The 20,395-nt window shown below is 38.3% G+C and overlaps 1 protein-coding gene across 3 annotated transcripts in view; it reads right to left on the reverse strand.

Moving 5' to 3' along the window:
- Positions 1 to 7,500: 7,500 nt before the first annotated feature.
- Positions 7,501 to 20,395, reverse strand: part of dym (dymeclin) — a 47,365-nt gene continuing 34,470 nt past the window's right edge. For all 3 annotated transcript variants that reach the window (XM_005798624.3, XM_023338678.1, XM_023338679.1), the window contains exons 15-17: positions 18,876 to 19,058; positions 15,521 to 15,634; positions 7,501 to 7,720 (exon numbers count right to left, since the gene is read on the reverse strand). In XM_005798624.3, coding sequence (XP_005798681.1) covers positions 7,571 to 7,720; positions 15,521 to 15,634; positions 18,876 to 19,058 — 447 coding nt within the window. In that variant the 3' untranslated portion in view covers positions 7,501 to 7,570. The remainder of the gene's footprint in view (positions 7,721 to 15,520; positions 15,635 to 18,875; positions 19,059 to 20,395) is intronic.

Here is a 20,395-nt window from a genome sequence, read left to right on the forward strand (position 1 = left end):
AGCCCGAAGAGGGAGAGAGAGAGAGAGAGAGAGAGAGAGAGAGAGAGAGACTATGAGGGGCCGTTTAGGACAAAAATTACGTTTTGTCTCTCACACACTACCAAAAACTCTCGCATACTCCAAAAAAATAGCCTCGCACACTCAAAAATTACTCACGCACATTCAAAAAATACTCAAATTGCGTATACACACACTACTAAAATGTCACACACACACACAAACGTTAACTTTCTCGCTCACATACACTACTATCAGCTCGCTCACATACACTGTACTAACAGCTCGCACATTCACAAACGTTAACTTTCTCGCACACATACACACAAACGTTAACTTTCTCGCTCACATACACTGCTAACAGCTCGCACACACACAGACGTTTATCTCTCACATACACAAGACTAAAGTTGAACACACACACAGTACTAAGACTCGTTTTATGTATGTGTGAGAGCGAGACTTTTTATGAATGTGTGAGAGCGAAACTCTTTTTGAATGTGTGAGTTGTCACGGAAGAGGCGGGGCATAACTTTTGGATCAAACTGCGCATGCGTAGATCCTAAACTATAAGTTTCGATTGTTGACTCACTGTATGTTCTATTACTTAGTATATTTGTGCTTTTAAATATATATAGAACGTTTAACTTTCTTGTAGATTAAATGTGCTATAGAAATAAATGAATCTGATTGATTGATTAAAAAGAGCAAAATTGCTGTAGTACAATCTGTCCACTGGGTGCCAGTATTACAGGAATTATTAACCGGCGCCAACTAGTGCCGAAGAAGAAAGAGTTTGCTATACCGAACATGGCTAACTCTAATTCGAAACGAGAGAGAATTGGTCAGGCAGCTGCCATTTTAAACACCGCTCCGGAACGGAACAGAGATGAGAGTTCTGAATCTACTGTAGCACTGCGGGCAGTCGTTGAATCGTTTAATGCGCCTGTCAAAGTGCTGGTTGCCTCCGGAGAAGATAGAATGGTGTTTAAAATGGCAGCTGCCTGACCAATTCTCTCTCGTTTCGAATTAGAGTTAGCCATGTTCGGTATAGCAAACTCTTTCTTCTTCGGCACTAGTTGGCGCCGGTTAATAATTCCTGTAATACTGGCACCCAGTGGACAGATTGCACTACAGCAATTTTGCTCTTTTTAATCAATCAATCAGATTCATTTATTTCTATAGCACATTTAATCTACAAGAAAGTTAAACGTTCTATATATATTTAAAAGCACAAATATACTAAGTAATAGAACATACAGTGAGTCAACAATCGAAACTTATAGTTTAGGATCTACGCATGCGCAGTTTGATCCAAAAATTATGCCCCGCCTCTTCCGTGACAACTCTCACACATTCAAAAAGAGTTTCGCTCTCACACATTCAAAAAGAGACTGACTCTCACACATTCATAAAAAGTTTCGCTCTCACACATACATAAAACGAGTCTTAGTACTGTGTGTGTGTTCAACTTTAGTCTTGTGTATGTGAGAGATAAACGTCTGTGTGTGTGCGAGCTGTTAGCAGTGTATGTGTGCGAGAAAGTTAACGTTTGTGTGTATGTGAGCGAGCTGATAGTAGTGTATGTGAGCGAGAAAGTTAACGTTTGTGTGTGTGTGTGTGACATTTTAGTAGTGTGTGTATACGCAATTTGAGTATTTTTTGAATGTGCGTGAGTAATTTTTGAGTGTGCGTGGCTATTTTTTTGAGTATGCGTGAGTTTTTGGTAGTGTGTGAGAGACAAAACGTAATTTTTTGAGTATGCGAGGCTATTTTTTTGAGTATGCGAGAGTTTTTGGTAGTGTGTGAGAGACAAAACGTAATTTTTTGAGTGTGCGAGGCTATTTTTTTGGAGTATGCGAGAGTTTTTGGTAGTGTGTGAGAGACAAAACGTAATTTTTTGGAGTGTGCGTGGCTACTTTTTTGGAGTATGCGAGACTTTTTGGTAGTGTGTGAGAGACAAAACGTAAATTTTGTCCTAAACGGCCCCTCATAAGAGACTGTTTTCTGTTACACACTGTGCAGCAGCATGGTTGTAGCGAGCTGTGTGTTTTCTTTAAAGTTGCTTGCAAACAAACCACTTCCATGTTAAAATCCGGCATACGCACATGACGCGCAGATCCAATAACTTTACACGGTGGCATCACGAACATAAAATATCACATTCATTTTGGGCATTTTAATGATGCATTTGAAAAGTTTCTAATGGAGGGTGGAATTATAATACAACTGGCAGCTTTATATTTATTTATTTATTTATTTTACAAAAATAACAATTTTAAAGATTTGCTCCACAATAAGAATTCTGGCATGATTCTGGGTCAAATTTTAGCCCACTTTCTGGCCATGATTGGTAGAGTTCACTTAGGTTTTCTGGCTTCCTGTCAGACTGGGCTTCAAAGCAACGTTTACTCAGTTTAAACAAGGGAGACCCTTCATTAGTCTGCTTTATCCATTTGACTCTGATTCAGACTTTTTGATGCTTGCCTTAAATTTGTAGCTTTACACAAAAACATTCTTAGATCAGGTTCAATAAAGTTCAGTTGTGTTGCCACAATCACAAGATGAATGTTTGTTCCAATACCAAGCATGGCAGTGGTAGCATCAAGCTCTGGAGCTATTATTATTTATTATTATTATTATTATTATTATTATTATTATTATTATTATTATTATTATTAATGTCTCTTTTTTTACCAGTGGTACTGGTGCACTGAGAAATAAGAATAGAATAATTATCAATTATTTTAGATGTCGCAAGCTTGGACACAAGTGGGTGTGCCAATAGTGACCCCAAATACAAATCAAGACCTGTTTTGGACTGGATAAATCAGTATAACATTAAGATAGTGGAATGAACCCAAACTTAACCATACTGAAAAATTAGGCAACATGCTTGAAATTCGGTGGTAGGAAGCCAACCATTTCAAATAAACTCAAACAATTCTCCATCCAAAACTATGCCAGACGCTACAAAAAACGTGTGGTTTTTTTTCTCTCTTTAGCTTGCCAAGTGACTTTTAACCAAATATTAGTTGAGATGTATGAATACTTTTCAGTGTGTATGCATAACTTTAATCTGGGTAGGTTATGAGAAAATGCACAAGAAATGTACCCACTTCCAGTTTAGAAAAAAAAAATCCTTGAATTTTCACATTTTCAATTAGTCAAGCCCTAAAGATAACTGTTTTAGGAGGATACGCCAGTGCAAGAACCTTGAAATTATCATCTTATTAATTTGACATATTTCCTTTCAAAATAAAGTTCCTTTTTTTTTTTTTTTTTATAAAATCTTGAATGAAGTTTATAAAATGTAAGATATTATCAGTCATGTTTGATTAGCTTGTTTGTTCCCAGTAAACCTCAAGCAAGGCTGTGGCAGACATCAGCTCCGAATTCAGCACATATGTGCTTTTATGTCTCCTCCTCTAACAGAAAAATGTAAATTTGCAGAATGCTTGAATGAGCTTTTTAAATCTATTAAATTGACCCCGAAGAACTAATTGTATCAAGAGCATGCAGTGGGGTAAAAAGCATTACACAGGAAAAGAGACAATTAGTATTCTAGATGGGAGTTCTGGCCTTTACAAAAAATGTACTAGTACACTTCACTGCTTCCATACAAGGGCTCATGCATGTGCAATTGAGTTTTACTGCATGAACTGCTGTTTCCAAATAGGATAAAAGGCCGTTCATAGGGAATGAATTTCTACAAAGATAAGAATGATGAAAATAAGACAACTTTAATTAAAAAGATAGAAAGGGATTTTTTTCTTTTTTTTTTTTACATCGCTTGCACATCTGATAACTTGTAAGGAAAGAGCAGGAAAACGCCCACTCTGGTAAATGTCAGCGCATAATTAAAGTAGAAAAGAAAAATCCTGGGGTTAAAGGCAAGAAGCTGAATTTGTCTCTTTTCATTGTGCAGGGAAAAAGTGTCATCCATTTGTCAACAACTCCACTGGGAAATCTACAGTTGTACACAGTATGAGAAAACCTAAATGTCATGGTGAGCAATCTCTACAAGAGTCTTCATTGCTGTGGCAGGCAAAAGAAAAACCTGCAAGATTGACATTTAGTAGTGCAAAACCTACAATTAATTAAACAGCTGTTTAAAAAATAGGGGTGGAGGCAACGCAGCAATAGAAATAGAACATTAGAAAATACACAGAAAATATAAATTTCAAGTGAGCCAACGGCATGTCCAGGATTTACCTCAGCTCTTTGTTTTGCTACATCTTTACTCAAACCTGGGGACAAAACGGATATGGAAAACACTCAAAGCACAGTAAAGAAACTAAGCATTTGACAACGCACAACAAAGTAGTCTCTAAACGTAAAAAAAAAGCAGAGTACTCAACTTCCTAGCCCTAAAGTATGTGCAGACATATTGAATTTGGAGGTCAGAATTGGCAGACAAACTCAAGTCTTGCAGCTTACCTTCCAGGTGGATTTTTCCATTTTGATCATTGCATTTAAAATTCAGAGATAAAATATGCAGAAATATGTAATTATCATCTTATAGTGTTAAATATGTCCAACCTGGTCACAAAACACAACAGCTAGCAAGTCCAACGCAGCTAAACTTAGTGTGACGTCATTTCCAGTTTCAAGATATCCGAGGTACACGTAGCAGAGCATGAGTTAGTTATCACTGTTCAATGTCTATCTAGCACATTATCTACACAGCCAAATATCATGAAATGTGAAGAATTAACAACTAGAAGGTGGAGGAATGCTTAAAACTCTTAAGTCAATCTAGTTTAATTAGCTGCAAGGCCGACTGTTGACCTTGGAAGGCTAGTTATACTTAAGAAAATCTTCTACTTTGTTCTCAAGTAAATACCATCAGTGCATGTTTTAGGTATTTCAATAGTTGTAAAACTGTGGTTTCGGAGAATAAAAGGACTTGACGTAGACAAAAAGTCTTCACTAAGGTTTAACCAGAGGTTTGTCATTCCATTTATTGTCACCCAAGTTAATTGGTATCTTGCAGACATCAAGATCATGTCAGTGTGCCCGTCTCGTCTTTATATCTTTCTTTTGTCTTTCTTTTACTTCAGCGATCCAACCCACTGAGTCTGTTTTCAATCCAGGTCAGATCTGCAGGACTGTGGGTGGTTATGTACCCATTTCTTTTTCACATTTAAAATCTTTTTGAACACATTTCATATTATGATCGAGGTTGACTCCTGATCTGACCTCATCCTAAAACTGCTGAACTTACAGACCTCCCACTGTTGCAGAGGCAATCAGTCAAGTTAATGAGCTCTGAGTCACAGGGGGTAAGCAGCACTTTAGCAAGCCAGTCTCCAAAGTGTCCCACTTTTGAGAACTCTCTGTAGAAAACTGATCTGGGTATGACCTCTGGCTCTGGAGTCACACTGCTCCAGTAGGGGAACAGTTCAGGAGAGGGCACAGACATGTAGAAAACATACAACCCTTCCCAGAATCCCAAGCTTCATCCATCTTCCCAATGAAACAGAAGCAGGAAGTCGACCCTTGCTGCATGCAGGAACAAGGAGAGCCATGTCACTTTGTGGAAACCTCCATTCAACCATCTGCCGCTGCATTAATATAGCAGGTGAGACTGGAAGCGCATAAAGAAGGTACTTTCAGTCTCCTTGAGCATTCGATGTCACTGTAACCTAATGTCAGGCCTCTGCTGAAAATACGGCACAGCATTCTTTACATCAAATCACATCCATTATATTGTCCTTGAGAGCCGGAAAATTTCATGCAGAAAAACCATTACAGTAGAGCCAAAAGGCATGCACTTCCCAAGAGAATTGCATGCCTCTCTTTGACAGTACAGTGGGTGCCATTGTCAAAAACTTTTTTTCCTCCAGACTCTGATTTTTCAGAGTCTGCAGAGGAAGTGTTCATACTTCTTCTGCAGCAATGATGATATTAAGCAACCAAGACACATCCCTGTTGATGTGTGAGGCACATTCAAAATGTTATTGAATGTTTGAGGTCGTTTCTTGTGTCTCGTTTAATGCATAGGAAAGAAAAATGATGTTCTTTGGTCAGAGTGAACAAAGAAAAGTAAAATCAAGTGTGCATATGAATTGGAAAGAGAGAGAGACTGGTACAGGAGATCTTCCAGCTCAGAGTCATCACCATGTGCAACAACTCTTTAAAGAAACATGGATGAATTATATTTAATTTCCCTTTGAAACTAAAGTATTTTTGACTTTGAATTAAAATACCAAATGCGGTTTTAAAGTGATCTAATTTAAGGTGAAAGAGCTATCCACACCAAACCTGAAGCTATGGGGAACATAAATGTCCACTAAACCAAAAAACAAATAATTCAATGCAAAATTGCATAAATCTCTTAGAAACAGCATGTGTTGTTCTGTAAATGGTGCAGAATTAATGCTGTAATAATGAGAGACAAACACATTGACTTAACCATTTTATTGAAACTCCTATTTTTCAAAGAAAACTGACAAAATGATAGCTGAATTTGCAGTAATAAAAAGCTAATTTTCCAATCAAGTTTCCATGGCCTTAAGCCTCAAAAGCAGTGCTCATCTTGTTCCTGCCACATTTATATTTAGTGGTCTTGAATATGCCTCTTCATATATATATATATATAAAAAACCCAACATACATGGAAATAAATAACTTAAGTCTCAAGTTAAACATGCATATAAAGTAACAAATTGAAGAGACAGTTGTAGCTATGCACAACAGGACAAGAGAGGTACTGTCTGTCCTAGTTTAAGTACTTGCCTTGGGAAACTATCCAGAAAGATGCAAATGACAAAGACTGAGTGAAGTCAGGCTGGAAGCAACGATGAAATCACATGAATCACAGTGATGCAGGAGGCTAATATTGTCTAGGGACTCAGATTAAGCTCTAATTAAACTGTACATGAACGATGGATATTACACAGCCAGGGACACTGCATATTTAATCTAAAAGTTGATAATAAATTACGTTTCTCTGACTGTTTTGAACCCAACGGCAACTTCGCAAACAAACCAGTTATAAATCGCAGCTGTTCTCATGAGGGATCCAAATAAAACCTAAATAAATGACATTAATATTTAAAACTCAGTATATTACAACATAGTTAAGAATCTAAAGTCGTACGGTGGAAATGTGTAACATGTAGGCATTGTCTATTTTTTCCTCAATGATCTGTTCTTTGAAGAATGACAGAAAAGGGAATCCTCCATTGCCAGAAATCTGAGCTTCTTGGCCAAACAAAAATAGATATGTGCTGTTAAACAAGCATTCACTACAGAAATATATTGGGGAACAATTGGAAGCTACTGTGTGCACCGCTAACCAGCACTGATGAGGCTTCACAGTGTTGAAGCAGAGCAGTTATTACAATACAAGGTTGTGCTGCATAAAAAGGAACTCCATCATGTACAAGGTCGAGGCACTTTGAAAGCAGCGTGCACATACTACAAATGGTGACACACACACACACACGCACGCCCCCACCTACACGCGCACACACACACACCAAAAAAACACACACACACTCATTAGTCCTTTTATTCTGTTTTGAACTGTGATGAAGGCTGAATGTTTTTGGGGTTATTTTCTTGTTCAACCAGAGTCCATGCTGAACAACTCGATGCCATGTGGGTTCCAGTAGAGGCCAACACCAGAGTTGAAGACCAGCGACCAAACGTATGGGATGAAGAAGTCTTCTGGCTGGTCTTCCTCCACGTACTTAAACTTTAGCTCTGGAAACTTCTGTACACACAAACAAACAAAAAAAAAGAAAAGGAAAAATAAGGAAATGCATGAGACTTGAAGCTGGAAAGTACTATATATCCCCTCTGATTTGAGAAAATGTTAGGATTCAGTAGAATAAGGTGGAGAGTGCCACGGAGGAAAGGGAGAGCTATGTGGATGGACAGATGGATAGATTGACATTTCCATAAGAATATCAAATAGAATGGGGATCAATAAAGAGATGGATGGATGAATGGTCCAAACACAAGACTAAAACCATAACAAGACAAAAGAAACAGCACAATGTTGTTTGGAGTTTAAAAACTTGATGGCATATGACTGAACTTTCCACCGCGGTAAGAAGTTTTAAGGTGAACAGAACTTTTTCAAGGTAAGAAAAATAATATTTTTGCCCACAGCAAGTGAAGCATGATTCATGCCAGGATACTTTTTGATTGACACAAAACTCTCCCCACTGAATCATCTGCACGACAGATTCAATTGTTTGCAAATGTGTGAAAAATGTCAGAGGTACAATAAATCTGTAGCTTCTGTAATTAGTTTCATAATGTGTTGTGTTTTTCTATTTTTTTCCCCATCATCGTGCCAGCACAAGCGATAATTATTTCTCTTTCAAGAAGTTGAAAAATAAAGAAAATCAAATCCTTAAACAAATGGTTGAATTAAATTGACAATAGAGTTGTTTGCTTGTGTGTATTAATTCGTTTTACACAAGAACAGAAGGACGCAAGTCCTGCTGATGAACTCTTCATGATTGGTCAAATCTTTTAGTCGGAGGAAATCTACAGATACATAAGAAACTTTAACGTTCAGCGAAGAACATGATGAGCCATCAAAACATTTTTTAACTGTATGAATCAATAAACACTGAAATATGAGATGGATAGACTGGATCAGATTATGGAAAACAGAGCAAAATGGCATGATAAGCAGTGTGCGGCAGTTTCACCCAAGCTGAAACTGATTGCAGATGCACAGAAACATATTTTCAGACAATCTCCGCAGACTACCAGTATCACTGGAATAAGATGGCCAAGCAGACAAAAGGGATACATTTCTGATGCGAACACGAGGTTCACGCTAGGGTCACGCTCTTCAATGTTGAAATTAGCTTTTGCAAGTCTGCTGTCATCAAATAAAGCTGAAATGTTACTGGAAATGCTAGGGGAAGTGTGAAGAAAGTCTCATAAATTGACCAAAAACAATCTGCAGTTATATTAATGTTGCTCCCGCTAGTCCAAGGGAGCACTTGCCTACATCTTTCATAGCATTTTGTTAACCAATATAAATATTTAAAAGACAAAACCAAGACTCTAATGATCACAATAAAGTAAGAGCTGAATACAATATTCTGTTTTGCAAAGAAAAAGAAGCTGAGATCTTCTCATATGAATGCTGTGTGATCTTTTTCCAACTCTACCAGAAAAAGAAGAAAAGCCCACCAAGTGGACTAAACCAAGCATCAGCCAGGCCACCTAACAGCAGGTAGGCAGTAGAAGCAGAAAGCATCAATAATACAAGGGCACCTCATTATATCTTCCCATCTCAACATGCATGTTATGTGCACGCACACAGTCCAGTAATCAGGCTGCGCTGAAAGACAGACGCTGTGCCCTTTATGTGATGGTCCCAGTTTGCTCCATTGAGTCCTGACTGCCTCTATTCACAGCAACGCTATCGGTATCATAATGACACAGACGAAGGGGCTCCGGGGTCACAGGCCATATGCCAGGCTACTGAGACTAGACCACACACACCAGGACCATTGTGATGGCCAGACACAATGCAGAAGCTGTGCTATCCTCCTGGTATGTGTGTGTGTAGGTGACTTGTCTCAGTCTACCAACTCAGCAAATGTCCATACGACACTGACGGTGATGATTACTCAACTCCAGCTCCTTTTTTGCCCAAGGGATAAAAAATGGCTCTAAACTTTTTCTTTTAATTGGAAAATTTGTTTCTCATTTTTATGTATTGATTTACATACATTACCACATGGTGACAGAAGGTTGTCAAGGAGATTAATGCCCAGATTGGATTATCATGATATATGGATCCTACACAGTAATGCTGATGTGCTAATTAAGATAATTAAAGCATTAATCAGCAAACATGGCTATGTCAACATACTGTCAAAATGTGTGATATTAATGCTGTTCCATCAAGCAGCATTAACTGATTAAATTTGCCCAGGGGAATATGCAGATATCTCCATACAATATACAATACTCTAATTAGCTTTATGAAGCATTTCTGATATTAGCTGAATCTACATGCTATTTTTCACCTGTTAAAATCAATGGTTGCTGAAGTGCAAAGGGGAAATTTTAGCAGACCTTTTAGTCATTGCTAAAAATGGAGTGGCGTACATTTCAGTCACTTTCAGACAATGTCAAAAGAAAATCACCAGACAGTTTCTGATGTAAATTTGCACAGCTATGATGAGGGTCATGTTAGGAGGATGTTCTTAGCGTTGTCAATGTTGTTCATGCACATGCTATCCACACCCCTCTCCCCTTGCTCTATACTACAGCTTTTTCTCAGTGTCAGAGCCGGTCATGAATGCTCAGGGTAGTTGTATGATCAGTTCTGCTGATGTGTCCACAACAACAACTTCTGGTGCGGAATATATGTTGCATAAACCTCCATGAGCGTCTGGTTCATCAGAGATGGGTTACCGTTTTCTACATAAGGTGGAAGTGAGGAGTCAAAAGTGAATCCACAATTCGACGAGATGCTAAAAACACAGCACCATACAGTTGCTTGGTAATAACTACAGTGGATTCAAGGGGTCTTAGTGGTCTTGTCTAAACCACAGATGTTTCCCCAAACATCTGAAAATGCCAGCAGTTTCCAGGCAGCGGATTTGCGTAAATGTAGCCTGAGAGAACGTTAGTGGGGGTTTTTTCCCCTCAACCAGTATCTTTCATTTGGCTTTTATCTCGACAGCAATAAATTAAATCCTTCTTTCTCAAGAGTAGTGCTAAGACTCATGAGCATCGAGAGTAATATAATTCACTGTGACATATAAAAGCAAAGAAAATGATCAGAAGTTTCTAAAACTGATCTACTAATGCACAATGACGCTTTAAAATTTCAAATATCGGTCCGTTTTTTGGGACTACTAATCATATACCCTAAGGAACATAATTTGTGGTCAAAATCTACAATTTATTCTGCATATTAAATAAAACCTTGCCAGTACAAAACATGCATTACTGATCATTTCTGGACATATGGAGAATGTTTAAACACCTCTGGTATGTTGAAGCTTCCCCAAGAAAGTCATTAAGATCAAGGAGCTATGGGTGATAGTGGAATAGAGAATTTCTTTGTGTTTTTATTGTTTATCTTTCTAAAACCTGCCTCATATTTCACAACACACACAAGAAGTCAGGAGACACTAGCTCTGCAGAATATTATAAAAAACCTGAAACAAGCAACAATTTCTTTACATTTGATAAATCCATCAAGAATCCCTTGTTGAATAATGCATGCATTTCTGCCCCCTTCTCAGCTGTTCTGTCCTCGAGAAAAAGCACAGATTGTATATCAAAAGCTACTAGATGCAGTTTGTTCGCAGTTTTTTGTAATCAGAAGTTATATAAAGAAACACATGGGAAGTTCTGCTGTTCTTTCTGGTTCTTGAAGTCTGTTTGGTAAAAAGCTTCTCTAAAGCTACACGCAGCAGCCAAATAGCTTCAATAAAGGCTGCAAATAATGGAAACAAGTCTGGTGTCACGTTAATAAAATTCAGCTAACTGGACTGATCAAGGTCTTTTTCAAATTTTTATCTGATAAAACCTGAGCAGCTGACAGGGATGTATACAAATCTGGAGGTTGTTGTAAAATGACCTGCCCTGAAAAGCTCAAATGGAGGAAAAGATTACACTTAAACATATTTTCCTCAAATTATCATTTCCCCAAGTCATGGTTTTATTGAAGGAAAAAGAAAGCCAGACACATGCGAGTACCTCTTCTAGACTCTAAATACATAAAATAGAGCAAATAATGCCTGAGTCACAGTGGCCACTGTTTTTCCTTCTACTTATATATTGGACAGGGATAGCTGGGGATTTTGTGCAGTCGGAAATTTTAGATATTCAGCAAAAACATCCCTTACAGGCTGAGAGGAGAACAAGTACAGCAACCCCAACATTATTATTAACCGTCCCTTATTCTGACTTCCTCTGTGGATATCTAATGTGGTTCTCTTTTGACTTTTCTCTTTATCCCCTCCCCATCAGGTTGTTGTCGGGACCCACTTGGCCAGAGAACAGATCAGTTAGTTATAGGTCCTGGCGGGTCAGGCCCTCGCCCCAGAACACAGACTGACTGGCTGGCCTCATATCTTCACTCAGGACTCTGTGTTCCCTTTCCTCCTCTGCAGGCGGTTGTGCTGCCAGATCTTGACCAGACAGAAAAGAATCCAGCTGTGGAGCAAATATGAACCCCGAGCAAACAAATAAACTCAAAAGCAGGTAAAGACACAACCACTCAAAGGTTATATTTCAAATTGACTTGCTTGTGTTGGTTTTCTTTGGGGTTTTTTTTTAGTTGTTTTCTTTCCAAATCTCTCAGTCATTTATTATCAAAAGGACAAAAGTAACGAAATTACTGCTTGGTTTTGAAGAAAAATCTGGACCCTCCAGACGCTGAATCATAGGGACGGGTTAGTAATGATGATTTGATGAAGAGTTTAATTTGAGAAAGTCTCCAATGTTTTATCGCTTACAGTGTTTTAAGCATTTGTTTTTCTAATTGTTCTGCTTCCTACACATCGGTGTGTGGGAGAGTGGTGATGAGCACCAGGCCTGTGAGGAACCAGGTAGCTGAGGGACAGCTGGTATTCCTGCTGCTTCACCCCTCCATCCACCGCCCCCACGAGGAGTCAGACAGTCTGCAGGCTATCAGTGCTCAATAAAGCAGATTTCAGCTGGACAGGCTAAACACCACATTCCTCAAGCCCTGCCTGCAAACACCACACATCCCGAGACAAAACACACACACACACCAACAGAGGGTCAGAGACATCTGAGGGACAAGAAGATGAGGGTCGTCTTTGGGGTATTTACACCTTCTTTAACACATTGTCTCAGCTGGAGCTTCATTTACACGTCAACGTTTTTGTCTGAATGGTTTTAGCTCCTTCAAAAGAACTGGCCTTTTGTACTGTAGTGTCAACAATCACCCTTGTTGCTTAAAATAACAAAGTTCTGTTTGATTAGTAAAGTCTAAAAGAAATTGGTTTCTTGACAGCTGTCAGCTCTACTCCACAAGTAGTTTCCAGAGATACAAATCTACCCTCTCACTTCTGAAATGCCTTATCTCCACTACACATGGGCTACTTACTGGTTTTAAAGGTTTAAAAAAATTCCTAAAAAGTACTACCAAAGCTTGCTTATTCTATTGTTTTGCTTGAGTCAAAGCTTTCTTGTTTTAAAGTGATAAAACCATGGTTTACATCTTTGTCAACATAATATCAAAACTGGAAACCGTGGTATTTTTACAAAGGGTTATCAGGCAGTGAGAATGTCATACTGGCCCAAGCTTCGCCTACACTAAGTTTTAGCACCCTCCACAATTACTGACAACCGCAGTAAAGATGAGCAAAAAGACCTGAAATAGATTGTTGTTATGGAGACTTGGTGACCCCCCCAAGATGTCACTGTCTGCGGCAGTTATCCAAAGGCGTCGATTTTATGCCACCTCAAGTATTCAGTGAATTTATCCAGCAAAAATGCAATAAACAAGAAATTTACCCCAGAAAATGGCTCTACTTTTACTTGAACGAGGAAAATTTTAATGATGTTTTGTGGAAGTGTGGAGCATTTTGAAATGGTTTAAATTTTCAACATTGTATTTTAGTCACATCAGTTTAAAAAAAAAAGTTTAAAGCTTATACTTTACACCATTAACTTTAACTGTAAAATATTTTAAATCATCAACACAGCTGGTCACAGCTGTCTGTGGTAAAAGAGGGAGTCAAAATTTAAGTAAAGGTAATATTATATTGTTTAAAACGGTTTATGTTCTGATGCACCGATAAATAACAATCACAATCAATGTTGATTATGAACAGAGTTTTAGAAATAAAGTGCTGCTGCCCCAAGTATTTGATTAATATTCCTTTGGAACAAGTCTCTCAGACTTGATTTATTAAATATCTGTCAATTTTAGGAATTTCCACTGAGTCAAAAGGGATTATAACGCAGATTTATTGTGTAAACGGTATGAAATTATCACAAGTTTATGAGTAGAGGACAATATTTTAATCCTGATGCAATGGCAGGAGCTACTTTTCAGTGTCAGTGATCCTGTTTTGGAGCCAACAGTGGAAACTAGGGATGCTAGGCCTAGCTTCCACAAAGTGCAAAAAACACATAATATAATGTCAGTGAAAAAAATAAATAAAAAATCAACTATTTTTCAAACAGATGAAATCTGACATTTATTCTTCCACTCTGGCTTTCATCTTGGACTAGAAACAAAAGCATATCAACCCCAGCACCTCCTCATCGGAAGTAATTACTACTGGATAGACTAGCTGTACTTGTGATTGACTAACCAAGATGAATAACATGCTCAGGCTCAATGTGTTTTCTTAGGAGAATACCTAGAGTGTTCACATCTCTTTCTTCCCAATCGCCTTGAAGGGTCAACTGATTGAGTCACCAATTCTTCTTTTGCGGAGTAATTATCGACTCATTGACAATTCCACACAACATTCATCTAACATATGGATTTTCTTTAGATTGGGGGCTCAACAGCAGGATGAGCTCATAGGGAGAAGGAAGGCAGAAGAGGAGAGACAGCTGTTTGTTTGACTGATTGTACCATCAGACAGCATGGACTTCTCCCAGAGGAGACATTGCCCAGATATTTCTTTCGCTTCACTTCACCCAGTGGAACTGGAAAGCTTTCAGATGGTTGGAGAGTCAATGCGAAACTCAACGACACATTTGCAGTCACTCGCTTCACACTTGCAGTCGTGCAATGTTGCAATGTTTTCTACATGTGCACCACTCTGAAGGACAGAGCAGGGTTACACACATGTATAATTCTATGGATTTATGGTTGATTGCTGCTTTAATGCTTCGAGGTGCTGACTGGGAGTGAGACGGGGAACCCACATAAACTCATGGTGATGCACCATCCCTCTTCAGTGTCGGCGAGTGAGACAAATGCCTTGCAGCCCGCCGCCAAGTATAGAACATGAAACACATGATGAAACAGGCAATTAAGAGCCTCTGTGCTGGTGGGGAGTGCTGTGTGGAGACCCCTGGTTACATATTCCCTCACTGATTAATGGAGGAGCTTTGGGAGGGGAGGGGTTAGCGAACCCGCCAGGAGTGTAGGGTAACGAGGCGCGGTGGCAGATTTATGTCCCCTCCTGCCCCTCTCCCTACAATCTTATGTGTCCATGACAAAGTGCCCCTGAGCTCCCCCATCCCATATCCTTGAAATGTCATTACATGTTCACATGTAGCAGGCCAGCAGAGATGGAAGGGAGATATGCATTAATGTTGGTGAGAACTGGGCTTTGGTCTTTTGTCTCAGGTCTCAGTAGCTGTTTTTATCTCTTCCTTGAACTCTTCCTCATCCACTTCTAATATTTCTTCCCATTCCTCTGTGCACACAGACTCATGAGCTTGTCTTTAGTTACTCTGCAACCATGCAACAAGCAGAACCTCGCAGTCTACAGCCTGTTTACATTACACGTGTACTGTTTCATTTATCTGTAGACAGCCTTCATTAACAATCACCTCTGTTGTGGTGTCCTATATGTCATCTTACCTTCAGTCTGTCTTTAGGCAAGGCCTGGGCTCCTTTCATGATGACCTCTTGAACCCTCTCAACTGACAGGTCACTTCCAGCCTGCTCCAGACGTTGACTGAAGAATCCTATCACCTAAAGTTCACATAACAGGAGACAGACAATCAGGAACTTACTTATACTACAGTTGTATGGAGGGGGATCCGCAAACCACATTGTGCTTTTGAGTAGGATTTGGCAGATTTCTCATATCAAGGTTGTTACAAGTTATGGTTTTGAAAATGTCTAAAATTTTCCATCATACCATTCCTACAGTTTAAAGGCATATCAATGAGAAGCCAGAAAGTATTTACTAGTCAACTAGGTGAAAAAAGGCTAGTATTCCTTTACCTCGCTTACATTTTTTAATTTTCTAGTTGCAAAAAATATGAAAAGTCTTGGTATGGAATCCAAAGCAGCACTACCCAGCACCCATTAATGTAGCAATGTTTCAAAACCACAGTTGGCTAGCCACCTGAGCAGACAGTCTGAGTAATTCCTCCAACATAAATGTATTATCCTCCAAGTGTATTTTTATTTAATTTATCAAATAACAGATCAGTCATTCTATTACTATTAGTAGAAGTATGAAAATATTGTAGGTTCTTTATTAAACAAAAAGTCATTAGATTAAGTCATTCGTGTTCTATTTAGGTAAATACTGTGAAAATGTGAAAACTTGGTATTTTTATTAAGTCATTACACCTTGAGAATCCTATGCAGGCTGACGTCCACTTCAGAGTTTGCATATTAAGACCCAGAATCCAGCAAACTGGTATATTTTGTAATTCTTAAATCAAATTTCAATGTTTTCAAAAAGCAAATGCAACTGTGAGCTGTCCAGATTCTGAGTATGAGGAATTATAAGCTTTCATAATTAAATATCTAAACATCAAGGCAATAATATCTTCATGGAAGCACTGTTCACTAGTTATTACTCTAATTTTTCTTGTCAATACTTTTCATGCCACAAAACACACAAACACAATTAAATTAAATGTTGTTTATTGTGTTTTCCTGATTGAGAAGCCTTGAAGACGTATTTATCACACCGCCTGGACACCAAGCTGTAAATTGTCTCTACAGTGTGTCATGTTGTAGAGAGAAATCTGATACTTCACTTGATGAAGTGGCCAATCTTGCATGTGTAGCGCTAGTAATATAATGCATGTGTACTACTGCTTTCTTGTAGGTCTGTCCTACTGAAACAGTGACATACATGACCTTACAATGAACCACGACTGAATGACAATCCTGCTTCCTTAACAAAATAATGAAACTAATAACATAATCAATTTAGTAATAAAAAGATGACACAGTTAAGTCATACTTCATCTACGGGTTCATGAACAAAAATGTTTCCACACTGTACAGGACTACAGAATATGTATTTGGCACCAAATAATAAATAACAGTAGCTGGGAAAAGTCAAAAATAAGAGGTTAAAAGGCAAAATTCAAAACTGAATGAATGCTGTTTTAGTTAAATGGGATCTGATTCAAATTCAACACATGATTTAGGCAATTTTTTTTTTTAAATCAAACTTAGAAAAAGCCCAGCAGCAGTGCTTAAATTATTTGATGCCCTTTGGGTTTACACTAGAGCAGGAAATTGAGGAAAGCATATTTTGTGTTTCTACTGCTGGGCTGGATGTCCTCTGAGGAAATGTTTGAAAATTAAAAAAAAAAATCCTTCTTTTTATGCCCCCTCTTTGTCACAAAGAGCATAAAAAAAGCTCCACAGGCAACATTTTCTCTGCTTATGCTCAACAGTTGCTTTATAAAATTCAACACTACTGCAGGATGAGTGTAGTGTGTGTCTCAATCTAATACTAATCTTTTCATTAACTCTGAAGGCCTCTCATATGGGCTTAATTTAGAATAGCAAAGAAGTAGCCTCTCATCCTGGATCTCATGCTAGCACACATGAATTTGCAAGCACGAGGAAAGCTTCAGAGAATAGCCTGAGGGAAGTGGTCTGAACCAAGGGTTCCTAGCAGACATGCTTCCCTCATACTTATGGATAACAGCAAACCCCAGGGTGATGCATGCAGCAACCACATGCAGATAGAGCAAAAAGCTTTACTTCCTTGCCTAGATGGCTGCCACAGATATAAAACACAGCACTGGATTATGTTCTTTATTTTTATTCACCCACACTCAATAATTTTTAAGAGACAAAGCCTCTCAACACACAAGGACTGATTAATTCAGGGTGTTTCACATGCTGTAGGCTTCATGCTACCCATACAGTTTGCAGATTAGGACACAGAAGACAAATCTACAGCCTTCATTCACAGCTCCTTAAACCTATATACATGTGCCTCTTGAACTTTTTCACATTTTGTCACAGTAACATAGTTCATATTAATGTATTTCATTGGCATTTTATTTGTGCCATATGCTTTCCTTTATCAGGACAGCTCTGCTTTATATTCATCATCAACTTTGTTCAATAATGTTCTTCAACTAGATGACATCTGAAGGCTATTGGTTGTATTGAGTTTTATTCAGGGTATTCAAGTAAAGGAGGCTGAGCGTGGACACCAGACTTGAAAACATATATTTACATTTCCTTCACTTTATAATGTTGTACTCTGTGTTAGGATACACTAAATAAAATTCCCCAGAATACATGGAAATGTATCCCTGTAATGATGGGCTGAAACGATTAATCGCGATAAATTGATTTTTGAAATTATCATTAGCTAATTTAGTAATCAATTCATCGTTAATTGGAGTAAACAGACTCAAAAAAGGTAATTTGCTGGAAGGACAACATACTGAGAGTAGTAATAAAGCCAAAACTGTACAAAAATATATTCATTTTGCATCAAAGAGGAAAAAAAAACATAACCCTTCTTTGAGTATGTTCTATCCAAAACTCCTCAAGTGGCATAGTTTTTGCTTCACCTGGTTCAAATTCAGTCAAGAAAATCTAATATTAAGCAACCTTTGCTATGCAATCATTAATTGGTTAATGTCAAATGTTAAGTCAAGCAGAAAGGGCTGAGATTTTCACATGCTGATGTTAGAAGTATTTTTTTAGCTGCATCCTAAAGGATGACCAAGTGCATCCTAAAGGAATGCTACTGCGTTTTAGGTAGTAAAATGTTTTTCTTATTTAAACACAAATTTAATTGTTTATTTCTATCTGTCATGCATTTCTAATATTGTATATAAAAAAGGCTCAAATGGTTTTAAGAAAAATTTGCAGAATCTTTTACTCAATCATCAGAATAACTGATAGAATAATCAATTATTAAAATAAATGTTAGTTAGATGAGCCAAAAATCTTACAACAACAAATCAGACACTGTTCGTTTTCAGTAACTGACCGTGTCAAGGTTCTGCATGATGTCCTGGAAGGATGGGTGGGACCTGAACTGCTCAAAGAGCTCCCTCTTGTAAAGCAGCGCATACACCAGGTTGGGATTATGGTGCAGGGAGTTGCAGAGGCAGGAGTTGATGATTTCCAGCATCATGCGGATCACCTCCTCAATCACATTCAGGTCCTGCGCCTTGGGGGGGGAAATAGGGAGGATGTAAAGGTTAATTGGCTTCACATTACAGTGGTTTTACTTATTATTGCATCTTTAAACCGTTGCCTCTTGGTGAAGGGTGGGTGAGAAAAGGTGGAGGAAAATGGCAGAAGGAGGGAACAAGGGATGAAGATAAAGACGGAGGAATGTCAGCTTAGAAGTAAGATGAGTCTTGGGCAGGGACAGAGAGGTGATCTTATAAGCCACAGGTCACGACATGGTAGACTTTCCCATGGGGGACTGAGAAGTGTCACTAATGATGGATGACAGTGACGGAGGAGAGGCTGATGAGAACAAGAGAAGAAAAAGCATGGAGCTAAGTGGATGACTCAGAGGGATTATTTACAAAGTTCCTCAAGCAAAGCAGGCTCGCAGCCAAAAATCAAGACAACTGAGGAGTTCAAGAAGAAGGATGAAGCTAGAAGAAACAACGCATCCGACAACTGAAGATAGAGACAGTCATTATTAAGCAGCATTTTGTTTTTCAGAAACCAGAACTCTGATATTAACAGTATGTCAGGAGGTAAAAATAATTGTGTTAATCAAACCACTATTGGCAACAAAAGCAATGTACAATATAAACGGTGGTCCACACTGCCTCTCCACTGCCTGTTTTAAATGTTTTCCAGCTTGAACAGAACTTATTCAAAGCAAAGGAGGGCAGGGAAAAAATCTAAGACATAAAGGGCAGTGAACCTCTGCCATACAAGTCTGTCCTTCCACTGATTTAAAAGCTTGCAAACACTCAGAAGCATGAAATCAATTTGTTTTTGAAACTTTTCTTAGTTTATAAATGTACCAGACATATTCAAGGTTCCTCCAAATGTTATCCAATAGACTTTTCCAGCTGTTTTCGTAACATTATAGAATAATGATCCATTTCATCTATTATTGCAGTCTTCAGTGATTTTTTACCCCTAATGTAAACCCCACTTCTTTTACTCATTCCCTTGTGGTTGAGTTGCTCTGGTTCTCCTTCTTTTATTGTGCATTTCCTATTTTCATGGTATGCCTCCGGTCTGACTCCTTCCTTTACCTGTCTGTATTTGTTTTTCATTTAATCATCTTGTTTGTTTGAACTCGTCTCACATTCTGACACGTCTGATTGGAAACAAACATGTTTTACCACACTTTGTGTTGATTAACATTCTTAGAACATTATCGTAATCTTTCCCCCTCGTTTCAACAGACAATTTGTTATGTTGGGTCATAATTTTTAGTTTACAACACAAGTGCAGCAACTTATGAGGGCCAGGAAGTATTGTTAACTGCAGATACATTTACATATTGAGAAAGATGTTTGGGTTAGATCTGCA

Source organism: Xiphophorus maculatus, chromosome 8 (genome assembly GCF_002775205.1).
Source record: "Xiphophorus maculatus strain JP 163 A chromosome 8, X_maculatus-5.0-male, whole genome shotgun sequence".
Taxonomy (NCBI): domain Eukaryota; kingdom Metazoa; phylum Chordata; class Actinopteri; order Cyprinodontiformes; family Poeciliidae; genus Xiphophorus; species Xiphophorus maculatus.